The sequence below is a fragment of the Geotrypetes seraphini genome, chromosome 2 (assembly GCF_902459505.1).
Source record: "Geotrypetes seraphini chromosome 2, aGeoSer1.1, whole genome shotgun sequence".
NCBI lineage: Eukaryota > Metazoa > Chordata > Amphibia > Gymnophiona > Dermophiidae > Geotrypetes > Geotrypetes seraphini.
Window position 1 is genome coordinate 465,817,901 of NC_047085.1, and position 22,432 is coordinate 465,840,332.

Consider the following 22,432-nt stretch of genomic DNA (forward strand, 5'->3'; position numbering starts at 1 on the left):
TCTCTATCACAATCAACAAATCACAAGGACAGACTATTACATACTGTGGAGTGGATTTAAGATCCCCCTGTTTTTCCCATGGACAACTCTATGTTGCTTGCTCAAGGGTGGGTTCACCCAATAATTTATATGTTCTTGCTCCTGGAGGTGAAACTAAAAATGTTGTTTATAATCAAGTTTTGTGTTAGTTGTATTGTATTCATTTTGTCAAATATTTCACATTATAATTTGAATATTGTACTTTTTATTAAGCTGTAAAAAAATATTTTCATTCACCACTATAAAGTATCTTTATTTGAATCCATTTACAGTGTTATTGCTATAATTAAATACCCATGCAACGCCGGGGCATCAGCTAGTTTATTTAAATAGTTTTGCTAGAAATAGCTATATAGTAATATCTATAACTAGTTAGTTATAGATTACTATTTGGCAAAATCAGATTAAAAACTGTAAAATATTCAAATTCTTACCATCCAGTGTGGATTGCAAAGGTCCTATCCTTCCCATTCTTCGAACGCGCCACATGTGTCGTGCAGAAGGCACATAGAGCTGTGTAACCTGCAGAACATGGTCAGAAACCATTTTTTAAATAGCTGCAGCACAATTAGAGCTTCAAGTTTTAGATGTTAATACATTGCAAATTTAGATGTTTATTTCCAGTTAATTAGGGATTCTTTAAGAGTACCCCCACCTGTGTTTATCTGACTCTGCAGCACAAGTATTACTACTAGCCACTTTTTTGGGATGAATCATACATATATTTTTCTGCAGCCAAAGAAGCCAGTGTAAAAAAACAGAGTGGAGGGGGAGTGTGTGGTGCAGTGGTTAGAGCTACCCCCCTGATCTTGTCTGGCTGGGCCTGGCCCGACCCACCTCCCTCCCTGTTTCTAAATTAAAAGTCATGCTGCCGGGCCAGGGCCGGACCCACCCACCCATAAACAAACTGCAGGAGGGATGCCAACCTCCTCCTGCCACCCCCCCGGACACCCCCTACCAATTCCAAGCCCCCTTGCCACCCCCCCTCCCCGTACCTTTAACGGAGCAGAAGGGATACTCAACCTTTCCTGCTCCAATGACTCCAGTGACGACTCTAAGGCCTTAGGCTCCACCCTGTTGCATCATGTGATGCACGGGAAGGAGCATAAGGCCTCGATTGGCTCAGGCTCCCACCTTGGGAGGGGCCTGGGGAGCCTGAGCCAATCATGGACTTCCTTAGGGCTGAGCCTTAAGAAGTCCCTGATTGGCTATTGCTTTGACCAATCAGGGACTTCCTTAGGCTCAGCTCTAAAGAAGTCCCCGATTGGCTCAGGCGCCCCTGGCCCCTTCCAAGATAGGAGCCTGAGCAAATCAGGGTCTTGGGCCCTGCCCCATGCGGGGGGTGGGGCCTAAGGCCTCAGAGTTGTCACTGGAGTCATTGGAGCAGGAGAGGTTGGTCATCCCTCCTGCTCCGTTAACGGTATGGGGAAGAGGGGTGGCAAGGGGGCTTGGAATGGGTAGGGGGTGTCCGTGGAGGTGGCAGGAGGAAGTTGGCATCCCTCCTGCAGTTTGTTTATGGGTGGGTGGGCCCAGCCTGTCCCGGCCCTGCAGCATGATTTTTAATTTAGAAACAGGGAGGAAGTAGGTCAGGGGTAACATGGCAGGAGGGAGTTGGCAACCCTCCTGCCTTTTATGGGGCATTGGCACGGGTGGGGGGCATCGCAGGGAGGGGGATCTAGGAGGGGGCATTACAACTTTTTTTATTTTTTTTTTTTAAACTTTAATAGGCCTGCCTGACTTTTATTCATTGTTTTTTTTTATGGGGCAGATATTTTGGGTGTGTAACACACGCAAAATATTTGTGCCATGGAAAAAAATGAATAAAAAAAGACAGGCAGGCCTGTCAAAAAGCCTGCAGACCTGACGGTAACTCAGTTACCGACAGGTCTGCAGCAGTCGGGTTTGGCAATAGTAAAAACCCAACCCAAAATAGCCAAACAATTGTTAGTGAATCAATCGCTTGGCTATTTTGCATGAGGTTTTACTAATTTGCATGGGAGGATCGCTACAGGCTTTAGTGAATCGGGCTGGTACTGCAGTAGGTCTGGTGGGAGGGGGGCTATCTATACATGGAAGAAAAGCTACTGGGGAGAAGAGTAGCATGTGGCTCGCAAGCCGCAGGTTGCCAAGCCCTCAGTTAGGCCAAGGAGAACATGCTCGAAAGAGTGATAAGTACAGAAACCAGTCTGTCTCAGAGGGCATGTGCTTTCAAGGTAATATGTCAATTGGATAGCAACAAATTTCTCAACAATCATGGAGCAAACAAGAGGACGGACATTGGGCAATAGTTACTAACAGCTAAGAAATCTGCACTGGCTTCAGAGGTAAGGAGTGGCCTAATGGTTAGAGCTGCTGCCTCATCACCCTGAGGTTGTGGGATCGAATACCAGCACTGCTCCTTGTGACCCTAGGCAAGTCACATAAAGGCAATATATACGTTCCATCCCCTTTCCTTTTCCCCTTTCTATGTAAGGGCCAAATTACTGCCTGTTTCCAAATGACAAGAACCATACCTGGAGAAACATTGGTTGTAACCAATGAATAAATAAAAGGTGAGGCAAGCAGACAAAGGATCAGTACAAGGGGAAGAAGGGTTCAAAGAGATAACCCACCCCAATGTCGACCAACTAAGCTCCCCCTTAAAAGGGGAGGGGCCAACGAGCGAGTTAGTGAGAGCTTGGGCAGGCAAGCAGGAGCAAGGCGAAAGTAGGAGACAGAAGCAGAAAGAAAGGGAAGCAGAAAACAGAGAGAAACAAGAGAAAAAGGGAAGCAGAGGCAGGAGACTACAGGGGGAATCGGCGAGAGTTAGCTCCGCCCACCCCCGACGTCAACCAACGAAACTCCCCCTTAAAAAGGGCAAAGGCGCTCGCCTTAGCGAGAGCGCCTTTGCGAAGGGCCGAGCCAACACACCCAAGGACGGGCGATCAAGGTAAGGAAGCCAACAAATAATACAGCTAAATAGCCAAACAAGTACATAAAAGCAAAAACAAAGCAGACCCAGAGGGCAAAAAGGAACTGGAAAGAACACAGAAAGTATCAAAAAGAATGTCACCTCGTGGTTAGAAAAGCAAAAAGAGAATATAAAGAGAGGCTAATCAGGGAAGCATGAAATTTCAAACCGTTCTTCAGATATGTTAAAGGGAAGCAGCCGGCTAGGGAAGAGGTGGGACCGCTGGATAACGGAGATAGGAAGGGAGTGGTGAAGGAGGAGAAAGAAGTGGCGGAAAGACTAAACATGTTCTTTTAGTCAGTATTTACAAAACATGATACATCTAATATACTGGAACCTGAACAAATGTTCAAAGGAGACCAAGCAGAAAAATTAACATCCATGGAAGTAAGCCTCGGAGACGTACAGCCAGATAGAAAAATTAAAAACTGACAAATCACAGGGCCCGGACAGAATCCACCCTAGGGTACTGAAAGAACTAAAGGAGGAAATAGCGGAACTACTACAGCTAGTCTGTAATCTATCCCTGAAAACAGGCGTGATCCCGGAGAATTGGAAGATAGCCAATGTGAGGCCCATCCTTAAAAAGGGATCGAGAGGTGACCTGGAGAACTACAGACCGGTAAGTCTGACCTTGGTTCCGGGGAAAATGGCGGAAGCACTGATAAGATAGCATCGAGGAGCATCAAGAAAGGAATAAACTTATGATAACAAACCAACATGGCTTCTGCAAGGGAAGATCGTGCCTGACGAACTTATTGCACTTCTTTGAAGGAATTAACAAACGGATGGACAAAGGGGATCCCCATAGACATCGTGTACTTAGACTTCCAAAAAGCCTTTGACAAGGTACCTCATGAACGCCTACTTCAGAAACTGAAGAACCATGGGGTGGAAGGAGATGTACACAGATGGATCAAGAATTGTTTGGCAGGTAGAAAACAGAGGGTAGGAGTGAAGGGCCACTACCCGGACTGGAGGAGGGTCATGGACCGTTGCTATTCAATGTATTTATAAATGATCTAGAAACAGGGATGAAGTGTGAAGTAAGAAAATTCACAGACGACACCAAACTATTTAATGGGGCTAGAAGACTGCGAAGATTTACAAAGGGACCTGAACAAACTAGGGGAATGGGCGACAAGATGGCAGATGAAGTTTAATGTAGAGAAATGTAAAATCTTGCACGTAGGAAACAGAAACCCAAGGTACAGCTACACGATGGGATGGTTGTCATTGAGTGAGGGTACCCAAGAAAGGGACTTGGGGGTAATAGTGGACAAGACAATGAAGCCGTTGGCACAGTGCGCAGCAGCCGCTAAGAAAGCGAATAGAATGCTAGGTATAATCAAGAAGGGCATTACAACCCGAATGAAAGAAGTTATCCTGCCGTTGTATCGGGCGATGGTGCACCCGAATCTGGAGTACTGTGTCCAATATTGGTCGTCGTACCTAAAGAAGGATATGGTGATACTCGAGAGGGTTTAGAAGAGAGCGACACGCTTGAAAAAAGGTATGGAAAACCTTTCATATGCTGAAAGATTGGAGAAACTGGGGCTCTTTTCCCTGGAGAAGCGGAGACTTAGAGGAGATATGATAAGAGACTTACAAGATCATGAAGGGCATAGAGAAAGTGGAGAGTGACAGATTCTTCAAACTTTCGAAAACTACAAGAACGAGAGGGTATTCAGAAAAATTAAAAGGGGACAGATTCAGAACCAATGCTAAGAAGTTCTTCTTCACCCAGAGGGTGGTGGATACCTGGAACGCGCTTCCAGAGGGCGTGATAGGGCAGAGTACGGTTTTGGAGTTCAAGAAGGAATTGGCCAATTTTCTGAAGGAAAAGGGGATAGAAGGGTATAGCTAGGAGGGCTACTATACAGGTCCTGGACCTGATGGGCCGCCGCATGAGCGGACTGCTGGGCATGATGGACCTCTGGTCTGACCCAGCAGAGGCATTACTTATGTTCTTAACTGAAGTCTGTTCCTTTATTTTAATCAATTTTATAAGTTCACAGTCAGGCCCCAAAGGGATATATAATTGAATATCATCAGTAAAGAAATGTATATGAATTCCAAATTCAAGCTGAAGATGACAATTTTCAGCCAAGCAATTTTACTTTCACAAAGGCCATATATACATTGAACTACAGTATTACCTTATCAGCTTTGATGTTTTCTTGTTCTGAAAGCCAATGGTTTACTGGACAAAAATTTCTTCTTGTGTCTCTTGCTTTCAACATTTTCACTAAGTTGGTAATAACCTATATAAACGAGAAAGATACATTAATTGTAAAATTATATAATACATACAGACTTAAAAGTAAAGAAAAGCGATCTACCATATTTTTCGCTCCATAAGACGCACTTTTTTCCCCAAAAAAGTGGGTGGAAATAAGGGTACGTCTTATGGAACGAATACCCAAACCACCCACTACATCCCCATTCCCGTTACCTTATTTTAATTCTGGCGCCCTCCCTCGCTGGACGCGGTTGCCTCTCTAGTGGCAGAGCGACACACAAGGCTGCCTGCCTAGTCCCGTGTTGCTTCCCGTGAGAACTGAGTTCTTGTGGGAAGTGGCACGGGACCAGGCAGGCAGTCTTGTACGCTGCTCTGCCTCTAGAGAAGAGGAGTCAGCTGCAACATTTTGCTAATTGATATTGGATAATTTGTCTGTGTGACAGGGTGAAGCTCCTGTGACGAGCCAGCAGAGGGAGCCTGAGCAGTGGTATGTGGAGCTCATTTGCACAGAGATCTTAAAAAGGCACCTGGGAGAAGTCCACTCACCCTGAGTGAAGTAGGGTACTGAATAGGACAGTTCCAGAACAGAGAGCTGAGAAAAGCAGGAGCTTCTTCAGGAGCCAAATGACCCTCAAGAGGAGGAATGCTGGCTTCGGCCTATTCCTTGGTAAGACTGACAGACTGGCCTGTCCAGTAGAGCTTGGAGTCCAAGGGTAGGCTCAAGCTTGACGACCGGCAGTGGGAAATGAGGAGTCTAGCCTTTTGAGCACGGAGTCATGTGCTGATAGTAGCCTCATTGCCCTGACGCAGCATAGCGAAACGCTGGCAGGCCATCGTCGGCTTTTGGGCTCAGCAGAATTGCCACTTTTGGACAGCAGTGTGGAATGAAGATTTCTTGACTTGCAGGGGAAAGAGATGTGTTGTAGTATTTATGCACATTTTATGCTAACACTCACCCGACCGCAGTTCTAACAAACTAGTAGGAAGTGATTTTATGGTCACTCCCGGGTACCGTTGTTAGGCCACTCCAAGCTTATAGTAGTGGATTGTAGGGTTCAGCTCTGAGGAGTTTTTAACATAAAACATATTTTTTAAAACTATAAAATAAATTATTAATTTAAAAATATTTAGCAAAACTTATATAATCAACTAATTGTTAAAAAAATTAATAATCATTGGGAGGAGGTTTTTGAGCCAATGAGGTAGCTCACAAATTTAGCCTGCTTGAAAGCTAATGAGCGGGGGCGTGGCTTGGACACGCATGAAGAAAGTCGTGTAATTGAAGAGCTCCATTAAAAAGACCTTGAAAGATTAAATAAATTGAATGAAAACGGAAGAAATATTAAAATTTCACTGGTCCTATGAATAATAAAGAAGAAAAAAGGATGGCAACTGGTAAACAGAATAAAAACGACTTCGCTGTATCAGGAAGTAGCAAAAGGGCAAAACCGGAGCAGGAGAGCAGTTTAAAACTGACAGACACAGAAGTTATGAAAGAGTTAAAAGAAATTAAAGAAATGCTTTCTATTATTACTAAAAAAGTTACCGATTTAACAGAAGAGGTTTCAAATATAAATAAGAAGATGGATGTGCTTGAATTGAAATCTAACAACTTAGAAGAAAGAATGCTGACAGTTGAAGAGGAAATCTGTTATAGCCAAGCAGACAGGAAAAAAATTGAAATACTTATTAAAGACCTGGAAGATTTTTCGAATCGTGAACGAAGAAGTAACATCCGTCTGATTGGCTTGCCGGAAGGAGCAGAATTAGGAAATCCTGTCACCTTCATTGAAAAATTACTTCCCAAGCTACTTCCTTTGCAAACGAAATTTCCCATAGAAATAGAAAGAGCACATAGAGTGCCTTTAAAAAGAGCAGTAAACCAGCAAGGACCAAGACCTTTTATTTTTAAACTATTGCGACACCAACAGGCCATAGAAATATTACAACTGGCCAAGAAAAATAAAGGTTTGAAGTATCAGGATGCTTTTATACATCTAGTGCCGGATTTCGCAAAAAATACAGCTGTAAAAAGAAAGAAGTTATTGGATTTAAGACCAAAGCTGAGAGAATTAGGAGCGAAGTTTGGATTGATATACCCTGCTACTATGAAAGTGACAATTGGAAACAAAACTTTATCTTTCAATGATCCAGAGAAATTAGAAAAATTTATTCAAAACCAGGAAGTACCAATGTCTTCTTAAATTGTTTATCATATTTTAGTTCCTATATATAGATAACTGAATATAGTTAAATAACTAATTTGATAAAAAGGTATTTTAAATTGATTTGGAAAAACTATATAGAATGTAATATATTCAAATCAATTCAAATATTCTACACTAACGATATTCAAAAATGGAATTCAAATGAAATCAAAATTCCAAAAAAAAAAAAAAAAAAACTTCTATTAAGGGAATAAGTGAATGTTTTAAACATGAACTAAGTTTATTAAAGGAAGATATGAATGTATTAAAGGAAAATATAATATAATATTAAAGAATGAATTTATAAGGAAAGATGTTTAGGAACATTCAATATTAATTAATAATTTTCAGATAAATGATTTTCATTTTTAGAAAAATAGAAAATATTTGAAAGACTACTTTATAATTTTATAATTTTAATTAATTTAATACAATATAAAGTAAAGATCTTCCTCCATGGGGGGATGCGCAGTGAGGGTGCATCTCGAACATATATAACACTAGATACAGAGGAGAGAATAAAGACTCAGATTCCCAGATGTCAAAGCGAGGGAACTACATGTGATGGACAGAGCAGACACCGGAACTATAAAGAAAGACTTTTGTATAACCGTTGAACTTATGGACAGATCTTGTTGTTGCATCGTATTGATCATATAAAGAGAAGAACTACATACATTGGAAAAAGAAGAAAAGAAGAGAAAATGAAAATTCAAAACGGAATAGAAAACTACAATCAAGAATAAAGATGGACTGAGATATACTTGAAGGAAATGAGTTTGTATTGAAATTATTCTCTCTTCTGGATTCAACTAACATAAAAGTAAAAGAAATATATATGTGAAATCGAGATGTGCTTTTACGGTGGGTTCCTCCATAGGAGGGGAATTTTTTGATCATAAAATACTTAATTATATATCATTGAATTCCCATATTATTTAAAATAAAACAAATAAGGGATTATTTATTGATATATATTTATTACAAAAATAACAATTTAGATAAATTAACAATATAATATGCTTTGAATATTATATATATATATATATATGTGTGTAACATGGCTAAATTATATTATATTTCATTTAAATAACAAATGTTTTAATTTATAGAATACAATAAGAACAGGTCTTATGGAGTGCTTTATTATCGACTTAGGATGCGTGTTACCAAGTATACACAATTTTTAATTAAAAGGGAGGGTGGGGTGGGGGATGGGAATAGGAAGAGGGGAAAATTAATAATTAAATCTAGAATAATTAAAGAAAAGTGCAGATATCTGATCAAAATTTTATTATTAAGAAGATATTTTATTTTACTCAAATTATTAAATGACAATTAAAATTTTTTCCATTAACGTCAATGGTCTGAATCACCCAGTAAAAAGAAAAAAAATGTTAGGTTTCCTTCACAAGCAAAATGCGGATATCTATTTCATGCAAGAGACACATCTTACAGGGAATGAATCTAATAAACTAATTGGGGGATGGGTATCTAAATGTTTTTTTGCTCCTGCCTTAGGGAAAAAGGCAGGAGTAGCCATACTTATTAATAAGAAATGTATTGCTGATTTTAAACTTATAAAAATTGATCCATTAGGAAGATGGGTACATATCAAAATGATAATGGGAAATACAACCCTGGACTTATTTAATTTATATGCTCCTAATTCAAATCAAATGGAGTTTTTTAAAAAAATTCAACAGATATTACTACCATTGGCTACTTCAAATTTGATAGTAGCTGGAGATTTCAATGCTGTTATGGATCCTATTTTGGATAAGAAACCTAGTAAAATTATAAAATCATTAGGGCTAGAAAATTTGATACAATCTTGTGATTTGGTAGATATATGGCGTATTCTTCATTTTAATGATCAGGAATATTCTTTTTGTTCTCAGGTCCATAAATCATTTTCAAGAATTGATTATATATTTGTTTCTAGTAATTTAGCACAAAAAGTTATGAAAGCAGTTATTGATCCTATTATAATTTCTGATCATGCTGGTGTGTGGATTGATCTAAAAAATGATATAAAAACAAATTTTACATCAATTTGGAAATTTGATAATGCCTTACTTGCTGATGAAAATTTTGTAACAGACCTAAAAGTAAAGATGAAAGAGTTTTTTCAAATTAATAGCACAGACAATATGAATATTGAAATTATATGGGATGCTTGTAAAGCTACAATGAGAGGAAACATTATATCATATTCGGCTTTTATGAAAAAACAGCTTAAAAAACAATTTATGGAATTAGAGGAAGAAATTAAATCATTAGAAAAAAAATTAATTATTAAATGGGAAAATGGGAAAATGTAGTATTACAAAAACTATTAAAAGTTAAAACTAAATATAATGAACTCTCTTCACAATTTGTTAGAAAAGAAATGTTCTGTCAGCAATTTAGATATTATGGAAACTCAAATAAAGCTGGAAAAATGTTGGCAAATTTTCTTAAAGCAAAAAAAAGAAAAACTAAAATTATTGCAATAAAAGATACAAAAGGTAATACACACACCAGCACTAAAGATATTGTAAAACAATTTCTTGATTTTTATAAGAGTCTATATACTTCAGATTCTTGTGAAAATAAAGAACAAAATGGCTTAGAGTTTTTAAATTCAATTATTGGACCAAATATTCCAGAACATATAAAAGGAAGTTTAGAAGAACATATATCATTAAAAGAAATAGAACTAGCATTGAAATCTCTTAGAGTTGGATCCGCTCCAGGTGGAGATGGATATACTGTTGAATTTTATAAAACATTTCAAAATATTATATTGCCTTATTTATTAAATTTATATCAATATCAGATACATAATGAAAATATATCAGGTACTATGGCAGATTCTGTAATTATTGTCTTACCAAAACCAAACAGGGATCCTACATTGGTTTCAAACTACAGGCCCATATCATTGTTGAATGTAGATGAAAAATTGCTTGCTAAAGTATTAGCATTAAGATTGGCAAAAGCTCTTCCTTTTATTATAGATGTACACCAAACAGGATTCGTTGCTAAAAGACATTCCTCACATAATACCAGACTGGCACTTCATTCTTTAAACTTAGCGAAAACTATGAATGAACCAGCTTTCTTAATATCGTTAGATGCAGAGAAAGCATTTGATAGAGTGGAGTGGAAATTTATGTATCAAGCTTTAAAATGGTTTGGAATAGGTCCCTTTTTTATTAAAATGATTCAAACATTGTATAGCTCTCCTGGAGCAAGATTAAATATAAATAATAACATTTCAGAAAGATTTAACTTGTTACGGGGGGTTAGACAAGGTTGTCCTTTATCTCCCTTACTTTTTGATATTGTTCTTGAACCCTTATTAATTGCAATAAATCAAACTAAGGGAATAAAGGGGATCACATTTTCAAATTGGGAATATAAATTATCTGCATATGCAGATGATATTCTTTTATATTTGAGGAAACCGGAAGATACCATTCCATGTTTATTAAATTTATTAGATAAATTTGGTAAATTTTCTGGATACAAAATAAATTGGGAAAAATCTGAAGTTCTTCCAATTAATGTCCATTGTACCAAAGGATTATTTGATTCATATTCATTCCAATGGAAAGAGGAAGGAATAAAATATTTAGGAATTGTTATTAAAAATACAATTGATGATACAGTAACAGAAAATGAAAAAATTTTATTAAAAAAAATAACAGAAATGTGCGAGCAATGGAATCCTTTACATCTTTCATGGTGGGGAAGAGTTCAAACAATAAAAATGATGATCTTACCTGTGGTTTGTTATCAAATGAGTATGATTCCGATATTTTTTCAGGGGTCATTTTATAAAAAATTAAATAGAATACTTACAAAATTTGTTTGGTTTGGGAAAAGGCCAAGAATCGCTTTAGCAACATTACAAAAAACAATTAGAGAGGGAGGGGTAAATTTTCCAAATTTTTATAGGTATCATCAAGCCTATATTTTAAGACAGGGTATGTATTGGATCCTCCCAGACCTCATGGAGAATGTACCAGACTGGTTATATTTAGAATGGCGACTCCTGTTTCCATTATATCCGGAACATCTTATAAGTATAACAATGCCCAAGAGATATAAAGATCACAGAATTTTATTAGATACATGGAAAACAATAAGATTTATTAGTAATATTACAACAGATCCAATAACTAAATCGTTACATCAATCCATTTGGGTAAACTCCAGGATCAAAATTGGTGGATTCAAAATAATATGGAAGCAATGGATAATTGCAGGTATACGGTCTTTAAATGATGTTATAGTAAATGGATCCATGCTTAGTTTTTCACAATTGCAACAAAAATTTGGATTGAACATAACACAATATTTTAAATGGATGCAATTGAAGCAAGCCATCCAGGAAGGGTTCCCTGAATGGAAAAATCTTAATACTCAATATAGTTTGCAAATCCTTTGCTTTCAGGCAGATTTTTTGGGACACCAAGCCGCAAAATGGTATAAATTATTATATGGATTTTTAAATTAAAAAAAAAGAACAGGACTTAGGGACATTTGGAGTATTGAGATAGGACAGACAATTTCTGCAACTCAATGGCAAAAATTTTGGTCCTGGAGAATACATACTACAATGTCAGCATCTATGAGTCAAACATGGTTATTTTTATTACATAGAGTTTTATGGACCCCTACTCGGTTACAAAAAATAGATAGTTCTAAATCTAATAGATGCTGGCATTGTAAGGTAGAAATTGGGACATTAGATCATTTAATCTATTTTTGTCCCTGTATAAATGCCTTTTGGAAAACAATTTGGCCCCAAATTAATATATTATTAGAAAATCATGTTGGACTTACATATGACACAATTTTATTTGGAACAGCAATGAGAACACAGAGTCCAATATCAGCAAACAATAATAAACTTTTATTGATATTAACAGGGGTCGCCATACAACAAATTACTCAAAACTGGAAAGATCATACAAAATTAAATTTCACTTTTTGGTGGAATTCTATTTGCCATATATATAAGATGGAAAAAGCAATAGCGTTACAACATGGTTATATTAAAAAATTTAATAAAATCTGGGGACCATTGGCTCTTTTTTCTAAAGATCAGATATCATAGCACAATGATAGATCATATAATAGGGGTTAGGGTGGGTACAATATTATAATAACAGATGATATATAATTTATTGCAAAAGGGGTTTTTATATATGTTTGTATTAAAATATATATTGATGGATATTCAAGTGTATATTGAAAATTATATGTATTATATATTTATCACTTGATGTAAGAAATTTAAAATGAATAAAGAACTTTTAAAAAAAAAAAAAAAAAAAAAAAAAAAGAAAGCTAATGAGCAATGGCAGGCTGGAGTCTGAGGCTCTTTCCTCCCTTCCTTATGACACCCTTAGAGCTGAATGGAAATTATAGTATAATATTAAATTGAAATTTAATTCCTTTTGAGTAGGAACAAATGAATATATACCCTAGGTGTTTGGGAATGAGGAGTCCTCAGGAGTGACCAGGAGTTTGAGCAACTGGGAGAGTAAAACGGCTGAGGGATGGGAAGGAGTCCTCAGGAGAGTGAGTTACTGGGGAGTCTTCACATTGAGAGACTGAGCGACTGGAAGAAATCCTCACAGAAAGAGACTGATCGACTGAAAGGAGTCCTCAGGGAGAGTCCTCAGGACATGTGTGGAGTAGGTCTGGAAGGAGTAGCCAGAGAGTCCAGGGAGAGCTCAGGCTTGACGACTGGCAGAGGGGCTGATGAAGAGTGTCCAGGACTCATGGGGACTCAAAATGCTGGGAAACAGAGGACTGGCAGTGGCCCCACAAGCAGCTAGAGAAGAGCTGGAAGAGTCCAAGATCCTAGGTTGTTGGTGACTGACGGGTGTTCAAATGGCAAGGCTGCAAACTGGACGTGCTGTTGCAAAACACGAAACCTCAGGTACTTTCTGTGCTCTGGAAAAAATGGGAATATGAAGATAGGCCTATGTTAGATCCAGAAAAGCCAGAAATTTCCCCAGCGTTACTGAGGCAATCCATTTTCATTCCAAAACAAGGAACTTTGAGAGCTGTATTGACTGCTTTGAGATCCAAGATCAGTCTCCAGTTTTCAGAGCCTCTCTTTGGCCCAATGAAATATATCAAATATCTGCGGGCTTCTATGGCCACTATATCCAGCAATCTCTGGACAGTGGCTCTGACTTTGGCCTCTTTGACTGGTCTACCTACTAGAGAGTTCAGAAAAAGTCCTGAAAGGTGCCGATAAAACTCGAACTTGTGCCCATCCCGCGACATATCCAGCATGCAGCGATCTGTGGTGATGTCCGCCTACTTATCCATTTAGACTACTATAACTCTCTATATAATGGAATCACTCAAAAAGAACTATATTGTCTGCAGCTCATTCAAAACACGGCAATTAAGCTTATCTATAAGGTTGGGAAATATGATCATGTTACTCCTCTTTTGCGAGAAGCTAACTGGCTCCCCATTACCCACTGTATCACCTATAAAACTTTAATGCTGGTCTATAAAATCAAACTTTCGCGTCTCCCATCTTTTCTCGATAAACTTATCATTCCTTCTTGCCCTTCCCAGACTCTTAGATCAGCCGATCAGAATCTACTGACCATACCTTCCATCAAAGAATTCTATTACACATGGAAAACTAACTTCTCTGTCGTAGCTCCTACTCTATGGAATGCCATGCCACCTCAACTCCGCCTTGAAAATTCACTTGACAAATTTAGGATTAAACTAAAAACATTCCTATTCAAAGATACTTAGCATAGAATTTAAATATTTCCTCTCCAACATCTAGCAAACTAAATACGAACCCTTTCCTGATGTTATATCCTTCCCCTCTCTTCCTTTCCTTTTAATTTGGTGGGGTTTTTTTAACGATGTAATTATTAACTTTCCCTTCTCCCATTACCCCCAAGCTCACGTTCGTTCTTGTAATTTATCCATTTAATGTTTACACTTCCCCTCCCCTCATAATAATTTAATTTTAACTTTTTATTTTTTATCTTTTTAACATTGTAAACCGGCCAGGTGTCTTTCGATGGTCGGCATATTAAAATTAATAAACTTGAACATGAATGTTAAGAGCCTCATTCTGATCTACGGAGGGTTGGCCAAGGTCCTGACATCATAACTCTTTCTTGGGGGTGGAAATAAAGCGGGTACCAATTATTGTGGGTGCCTAGCTCCCCCTAACCTTGGCTTGGAGCTCTGATAAAATCTCTGACCCAAGGGCGCTCCAGAGTTTGTACGATATCTCCTGAAGGAACAAAACGTAGGATGCCCTGGTCCTCTAGATGACCAAGGCCTGCTGTCAGGTAGGAACTTAGGTTTGTGAGCCTGCACACTAGTCATAAGGTTTGGCCAGACCTGTCCCAAACAATAATTGCCCTTCAGAGGGTAGTTTATGGAGTGTTAACTTGGATGAAGAAGAATCACCAGACCACTGTCTGATCCACAACATCCAGCATGCAGAGATAGAATAAGCCGACAACTTGCTCTCCATTCGGAATAAGTCATACAGGGTAGCGGCCACATAGTCAACTCCAGAAATCAAAAATCAAAGATTCTTAATTACAAAAGTGTCAGGATCATGACGCAGCTTGGAGAGACAGGCTCTAGCGATAAAAGACGCTGCTGTTGCTGCTCTCAAATCAGAGGTCATGTAACCAAAAAACATTTCAGCACAAAATCAATCTGGCGATCTTGTACATCCTTCAACACCATACCACCTTTGCTGGGAAGAGAAATGTATTTGGTGACCTGAGCCATCAAGGAATCCACCTTTGGATAAATAAATCACTAATTGAAAGTCTCCGCCATCAGATAAAACTTGGACATGGCCTTGGCCACTCTGAGGACCCTCCAGTACCTCCCTGTGATCTGTGAGCATCTTTGCAAAGTCTGGATGGTCAGGAAAGGAGGAAAACCATGGCTTCATGCTACTCGTAAGAAAGTACTGTGCTGATAATTAGTGTCCAATTTTAACTCCTGAAGGGAATCCAAAATTGTCTCTTAAAGCAAGGAAGGTTTGAAAAATCTCAGCACAGTGGGGACTTTCCCAAGATCCTGGGCATCTCCCAGACCCAGTTCCATAACATCTTCGACAGCAGCTAAATCTCCCACTAAGGAAGTGTCTGTCTGAGAAAGTAATGGCATCCAAATCATCTGCTGGCAGACTGTCCTCCAACTGTGCATGGTTCTACTGTTGGGGACCAGCATACTTGGGGGAAGGGACACCAGCACTATCAGGAACACCATGGAAGGCTAAATAACCTTGAAACAGCATATTAAAATCCAGGAGAAAACCTCGTTCGTGGGGGCAGACGCCCCCTCTGAAACCTTAGAGCTCTTGAAGCATTTGCGGGCTTTTGGTACCAAATCAAGCTGTGCCAGAGACGCACTTGTATTGCCCTCCAGCTATAGTTTGGATTTTTTTAGACAGTCTACAGATGGACTGAGCGCCAGAAGCCCCCAAAGGGGCAGGGGGGACTAAAGCCTAGGCCACTTCCCCTCTCATGTACCGTGTGGAACATGGTTGCTCACCCTCCAGCGATCCACCACAAACAGGTTATGAATCCAAAGTATCTTGCCATGAGGAGTCATATAAACTGCTTTATTCGACAGATATATCACCTAAACATTAACTACACCAAACACTAATTCCATCTCTTTTTTTTCCTAATATACCCCCTCTGAAACTCTTAACATACTGTATTTTGTAATTCGCTACTTCTTTCTAAAAGAGCCCCTCTGAAATCCTAAACAAACTGTATATTATAATTCGCTACTTTTAAGATTCTGCATACTATAATCCCACTATCTGCATATTGTAATTCGCTGATTGTCCAGCTCTCTTCAATGTAAACCGCCTAAAGTCGCACGATTATGGCAGTACAGAAGAATAAAGTTATTATTATTATTACTAGTCTTTAAGCCCGTTACATTAACGGGTGCTAGAATAGATGTCTGTCTGGTTATTTTTTCTTTGTCTCTTTCTCCTTGGCCGCAGTCTTTCTGTCTGGGGGTTTGTTTTTTTTCCTCTCTCTCCTTGGACGCTGACTGTCTGTCTTTCTTTCTGTCTGTCTCCTTGGCCCTCTGTCTGTCTGTCATTCTTTCTTTCTCTCTCTGTCCTTGGCCGCTAGCTGTCTGTATGTTTTTCTTTGCCACTCTCTCCTTGGCTGCTGGCTGGCTGTCTTTTTTCTGTCTGTCTCTCTGGCCCCGTCTGTTTGTCTTTTTTTCTGTCTGTTTCTCTCCCTGGCCCCCTTTCTTTCTTTCTTTCTTTCTGTCTCTCTCCCTGGCCCCCTTTCTCTCTGTCTGTATGTCTCTCTGTTTTTCCCCTGGCTGCCTGTATTTTTCTATTGTGCCATGCCTGACTGTCTCACCATGGCTCCCTTCTGTCTCCCCCACAGAGCAAATTGGTAGTTGGGTTTTAGAATCTGGGGATCCTAGGTCATGTATTCCTTCCTCCTGCCCAAGTGTTCTTGCTTAGGTTTTATTGGTTGTTTTTTTTTGGGGGGGGGGGTTGTTTTTGGGTTTTTTTACACATGGTGAATCCTGCCACAGGTAAAAATACCTCGGCCCGCTCAAAAGATGTAAAAAGCACTCACCTTTAATTTGAGTTGTTATCTCTCTCCAGCACTGCACTTTCTGAAACTTTTTGTTTTTGTTATTAATTGGAGCTGCGTAGGCAGAAGGCTCATTGAGCGAGGCCATATCTATTGTTGTCACGGCTCAGTCTTGTCTCTCCTCCCCTCGCCGTTGCCGTGTTGTCCACAAATCCGGTGAGTTTGCGAGAGCTGGGTACCGGCTCGAGCACTGTGTTGGGGGGTGGGGGTAGGCAGGCGCGGGGACTGGTTGCGTGCTTTCATGCTCAGTAGAAGGATTACGTCACCCCTGCCGCGGCTTCTGTGGTGCCTGAGCTGTAGGGACAAGGGGCCGGCTTGAGCTATGTGGTCCTGCAGAGGATGACAGCACAGCTGGTGTAGGGTGCCGAGCCGTGAGTTTGGGGCCGTTTCTGGTCTAAGTTTATTTTTAAGTTTAAAGGTGCCACGACGGCTACTCTAGGGAATGATTGCGGTGGCGACGAAATACATTAAGGGAGCACTCTGTGATTTTCTTTGTATGTCAAGACTATCAGTTGTCCGATGTCAGGCTTTATCCTTCAGACGTCAAGAGCAATACATTAAGGAAGCACTGATGCGCTGTGTGATTTTCTTTGTATGGCAAGACTCTCGCGCATGCGCACTCCTACCTGCGGTGCCCTACAGCTCACAGAAAACGGGCGCACACAGATGGGAGTGCGCATGCATGGCTTAAGGTTTTATTATATTAGATTATCATCTGACATGACTTGCAAAAACAAAGTGTTTTGAGGCAGATAAAAGCTTTTTTTTTTTTTATATATTATTTTTTATTTTCAAATTTTACATAAAGTGTACAATATAATAAAATACAATTGATAAATATACAATATCACTTTTATATCTAATACATTATATTCTAAGTATATTTTTCTCCCTCTCCCTCCCCCTACCCTTCTATTACTTATATTCATACATTATATATTGTATAATATATTATAACATATTATGTATAAAGTTATTTTCAGTACCCCCCCTTTATGTGTGTCACAAAAATCATATTTAAAAGAAGAAAAGAAGAAGAAAAATTCTGCTATTTATTCATTACAATATTTTGTCAATGGCCCCCATATTTTTATAAATTTTGTATATGTCCCTCTTTGTATTGCTATTGTTCTTTCCATTTTAAATATATGACATATTGTATTCCACCAAAATGTATAATTTAGATTGTTATAATTCTTCCAATTATTGGTTATATGTTGAATGGCAACCCCTGTCATAATTAATAAAAGCTTATTATTTTCTGGTGAAATTTGACTTTTTTTTTCTCATCATCATTCCAAATAATATTGTATCATATGATATTGATATATGATTTTCCATTAATTTATTAATTTGTGGCCAAATTGAATTCCAAAAACTTTTAATATAGGGACAATGATACAGTAAGTGGTCTAACGTCCCTGGTTCCAGATTACAGTGCCAGCATTTATTGGACTTAGAACTGTCTAATTTTTGCAAACGTGTAGGGGTCCAAAAAGCTCTATGTAATAAAAAGAACCAAGTTTGTCTCATAGATGCTGACACTGTACATCTCATTCTCCAAGACCAAATTAGTGGCCATTGAGATGCATTAATTTGATGCTTAATCTCAATGCTCCAAATGTCTCTTAGACCATTTTTTGGTTTTTTATTCAAATATCCAGATATTAATTTATACCACAATGCGGCTTGATGTCCTAGGAAGTCTGCTTGAAAACATAAGAACTTTAAACTATATTGATTATTCAATGTTTTCCATTCAGGGAACCCAACCTGAATGGCCTGCTTCAATTGCAACCATTTAAAACCTTGTGTTTTATTAAGACCAAATCTATGTTGCAATTGTGAAAATTCCAGCAGTTTGCCTTCTGAAATAACATCATCTAGAGATCTAATGCCTGCAATAATCCAGTTCTTCCAAAGGATTTGAGCTCCGCCAATTTTGATCTTGGAGTTTATCCATAAAGATTGATTAGTTGATTTATTTATTGGGATAGGTGTTAATTTACTTATAAATCTCAATGTTTTCCAAGTATCCATTAAAATTTTATTTTCTCTGTATCTTCTAGGCATGTTAATACTTGGAAGGTGAACTAAATTTAGGGGAAACATAAGGCGCCATTCCAAATACAACCAATCTGGTACATTATCTATAAGTTCTGGGAGGATCCAATACATACCCTGACGTAAAATATAGGCTTGATGGTACCTATAGAAATTTGGAAAATTTACCCCTCCCTCCTTAATTTAATTCAAATTGGGAAAATCAAAACGGACACTGCAGGAGTGATCTTTTTTCTATAAAATAGCCCAGGAAAACCAAATTAAGCCATAAAACATGGCGATTTTAGGATTTTTTTGTGGGGGGAGAGGGGGATCTAGGGCCAACTCACAAACCATTGAAAAACCAAAACTTGAGACACCCCCAAAATTGATCTCACAGGCTGTCAGCCTGTGCCTTTCTGTGTGCTGGGAGCTGCAAGAAAGAAGCTTGAACAGCTTACAGGTAGATCCTCTACTTCAAGAAGCCTGTAATGTAGGCTGCTGGTATCTTCTGATTTCCTCTCAGACCCAACCTACTGGTCAGAGACCTCTATCCCTCCTGGAACTGGTGAACATTAATGGGTGAAGGAACACAGTCAGCACCAATTCTGGATACACCACCATGAAGCCACACAACCTGCGCTCAAACCCACTAGCAGACAAGCCTGGAGTGAGCAATGCTCCCAAGGGAACAGTTCCTGAGCCCTGATCTGTGAAAGCAGGCTATCCAGGTGGGTGTACTGCAAGCAAAGCAGCTAACCCCCCGGAAGCATATTTTGCCAGTAAAGTCTGCAATCTCCCACAGCCAGAGCTGTTCCCGCAGGGAACCTCTGCAGAACGAAAAGAAGAAGCTGCAAAAATACTGAAGGAAAGGAAAAAAATAAACACAAGCAGAAAAAACTAGCTCCTACTATCTCGCTTACAGGAAGACAACTGGAAGTCAGAGGGCAGTCCTGAGGTAAGAGGGGAGGATCAAAAATATATAAATGAGACTTCCTATAAGAGATCTTGCTAGATGGGATAACATGACCCAGTTGTCCAGGAACAGAGTGGGATTGTATAAGAAAGAAATAATGTAAAGGATATATGGATGGTTGTCATGAGGACTGAGACATCATTGAAGGGGTGGTCCCCCAACTATGTCAGTTTTCTTCTGACTCTGTTCATAAATTTAAGGATTTAGATGGAGCAATTGCACTCAAAGATTCATTCCTTAAATAAGATGGTGTCTCTATAACAATCTAGTCTCTCAGCAGTTAAAGAGAGCCTCTATATGAATTGATATACAGTCTCCAGAACATGGGTTAGGAATCTTACATTCAATTTCCTTATTTCATGATTGCTATCTCTAGAAATACAGATTAGAAAATACTTTAAGGAGGTATTGGGACTAATTATGAAGATTGGTGAAGGGAGTCCAACAGATAATTTGACAGCTTTTTCAGAAGACTCCTCCGACATCACATTATCAAGATCTACCTTGTTGGTTACCTTCCTTAATGAAGTGAATAAATCATTGGTGTTAAACATATTTCAGGAAAAATTTCAAGTTATTTTGTGGTAAATCTAATCTAATTCTTAGTCTTATATACCGAATCATCTCCTAAAAATAGGAGCTTGATTATTCAAATATTTCTTTGTGTCTTGATCTACCCATCTTTAGAGGAAGGCCTTTCTTGCTCTAAAAAGTCAGGTGGTAGTGAATGGCGCTACTTTTTCCCTACATTTTTCATTAAGTGTCTAGTATCTTTTCAGGGAAAACAATATATTTTTTTAAATCAATGCAATTGGAGAACTTTTTGCAAGGATTAGAGCCCTGAAATGGTTGAAGCTCAGTGTTAAAGAGTTGTTAGATCATTTAACATAGTGCTTCAAGATTTTGTGATCTTGTATTATTTTCCTTTTTGATTTTTTGTTGTTATGGGAACTCTTTTCTACCACTCATATGGGCTATATTGTTTTAAATTTTTGCTTTGTTTATTTTTTTTGGGGGGGAAGGGTATTTTTATTTAATATCTTTATGATTATATATAATTTCTTTGTTACTTTAAATAATTATGGAAAATGTAATGTTTCATAAAAGCAAAAAAAAAATTGTACCCTTCTCCTCTACTGCCACTCCCTTCTACTCCATTCCTTTTATCTTGCTGTGCTGTATCCCTGGTATAGACTTCCTAAGTCAGTATATCATGCTCCATCTCTGGATCTTTTCAAGTCAAAAACAAAAGCTCAGCTTTTGAGGATGATTTTAATTCTTAACCCCCCCATTCACCTAGTTTAATAATTTATATACCCCCCCCCCCCTTTTACTAAGCAACGAAAGAGGTTTTTACCGCATCACGGTGCACTAAATGTTCTGATGCTCATAGAGTTGGAACATTTAGCACCTCAGGCCACTGTAGAAACCTCTACCGCAGCTTAGTAAAAGAGGGCCATAATAAATAACTCCTTAATCCCTTATTTGTCCCATTTGTCTTGAATAGATTGTAAACTCTGTTGAGCTGGGAATATCTCTTACATGTTTTGTGTACAGCACTGTATAAATCTAAATAAGTATTAGTAATGAAATCCTATCAAATCCGTAATTAAAAGTAAACTTGTTTGTAGTCTATTCAACTCAGAGGCTCTGGCAAAATTACAGTGAAATTCGGTGTCTACTTGGAATAAACAATAGAAAGAAGTATTTAGCATTTAGAGACAAATGTAAAGTACTATAATATTCACAAATAAAAGAAATAGTTCTAATATATCATATACTACGTAGCTTAGCTTTGAGAATGTTATTAAATATGGTTATGCCTGAAAACTTTATAGGTTTATTTGGTATTAGACTTGTATACTACATTAAATTCAGTTATTTGGCAATCTTAAAGAAATCTAATTAAATGGAATAGTGCAAACATTTAAGACCAATGCTTAGAAATTATAATTTCAGTGACACATTAGTGCTACATTCACTGCAATCAAAACATTATCACTTACTCTCATTGCTACTAATGTTCATAATGCTCATGCTCATAAGTGAAATGTGTTGTAAAATCAGACAAAATGGGTTGGATTGTGGCTATCTTAGACTTGTAGAATGAATAAGCACCCCTTAATTAGCACATCAGGTTAAGTGCAGGCATTAATGGTCCTTCCCTAAAGTCTAGAGCGACATCTTTCTCCAAACATGGCCAAGAAGAAAGTTCCATTAGCAATATTAATACAAGCTTAGCCGATCATTTTCATTCAATTAACTTCTTTCAATTAAATAGATAGCTCAACAAAAGCAGTGATAAAAGACCTAAAGGGACAGCTG

General features: G+C 38.4%; 1 protein-coding gene across 7 annotated transcripts in view; it reads right to left on the minus strand.

Annotated features, from left to right (window-relative positions):
- UBE3C (ubiquitin protein ligase E3C) overlaps positions 1-22,432 on the minus strand; it is a 378,461-nt gene that overhangs the window by 155,586 nt on the left and 200,443 nt on the right. For all 7 annotated transcript variants that reach the window (XR_004538176.1, XR_004538178.1, XR_004538177.1 and 4 more), the window contains 2 exons: positions 5,149-5,253; positions 474-561 (listed from right to left, as the gene is read on the minus strand). Coding sequence is in view for 4 of the 7 variants with exons in the window: in XM_033931605.1 (XP_033787496.1) it covers positions 474-561; positions 5,149-5,253 (193 nt within the window). In the remaining 3 variants the exon portion in view is untranslated. The remainder of the gene's footprint in view (positions 1-473; positions 562-5,148; positions 5,254-22,432) is intronic.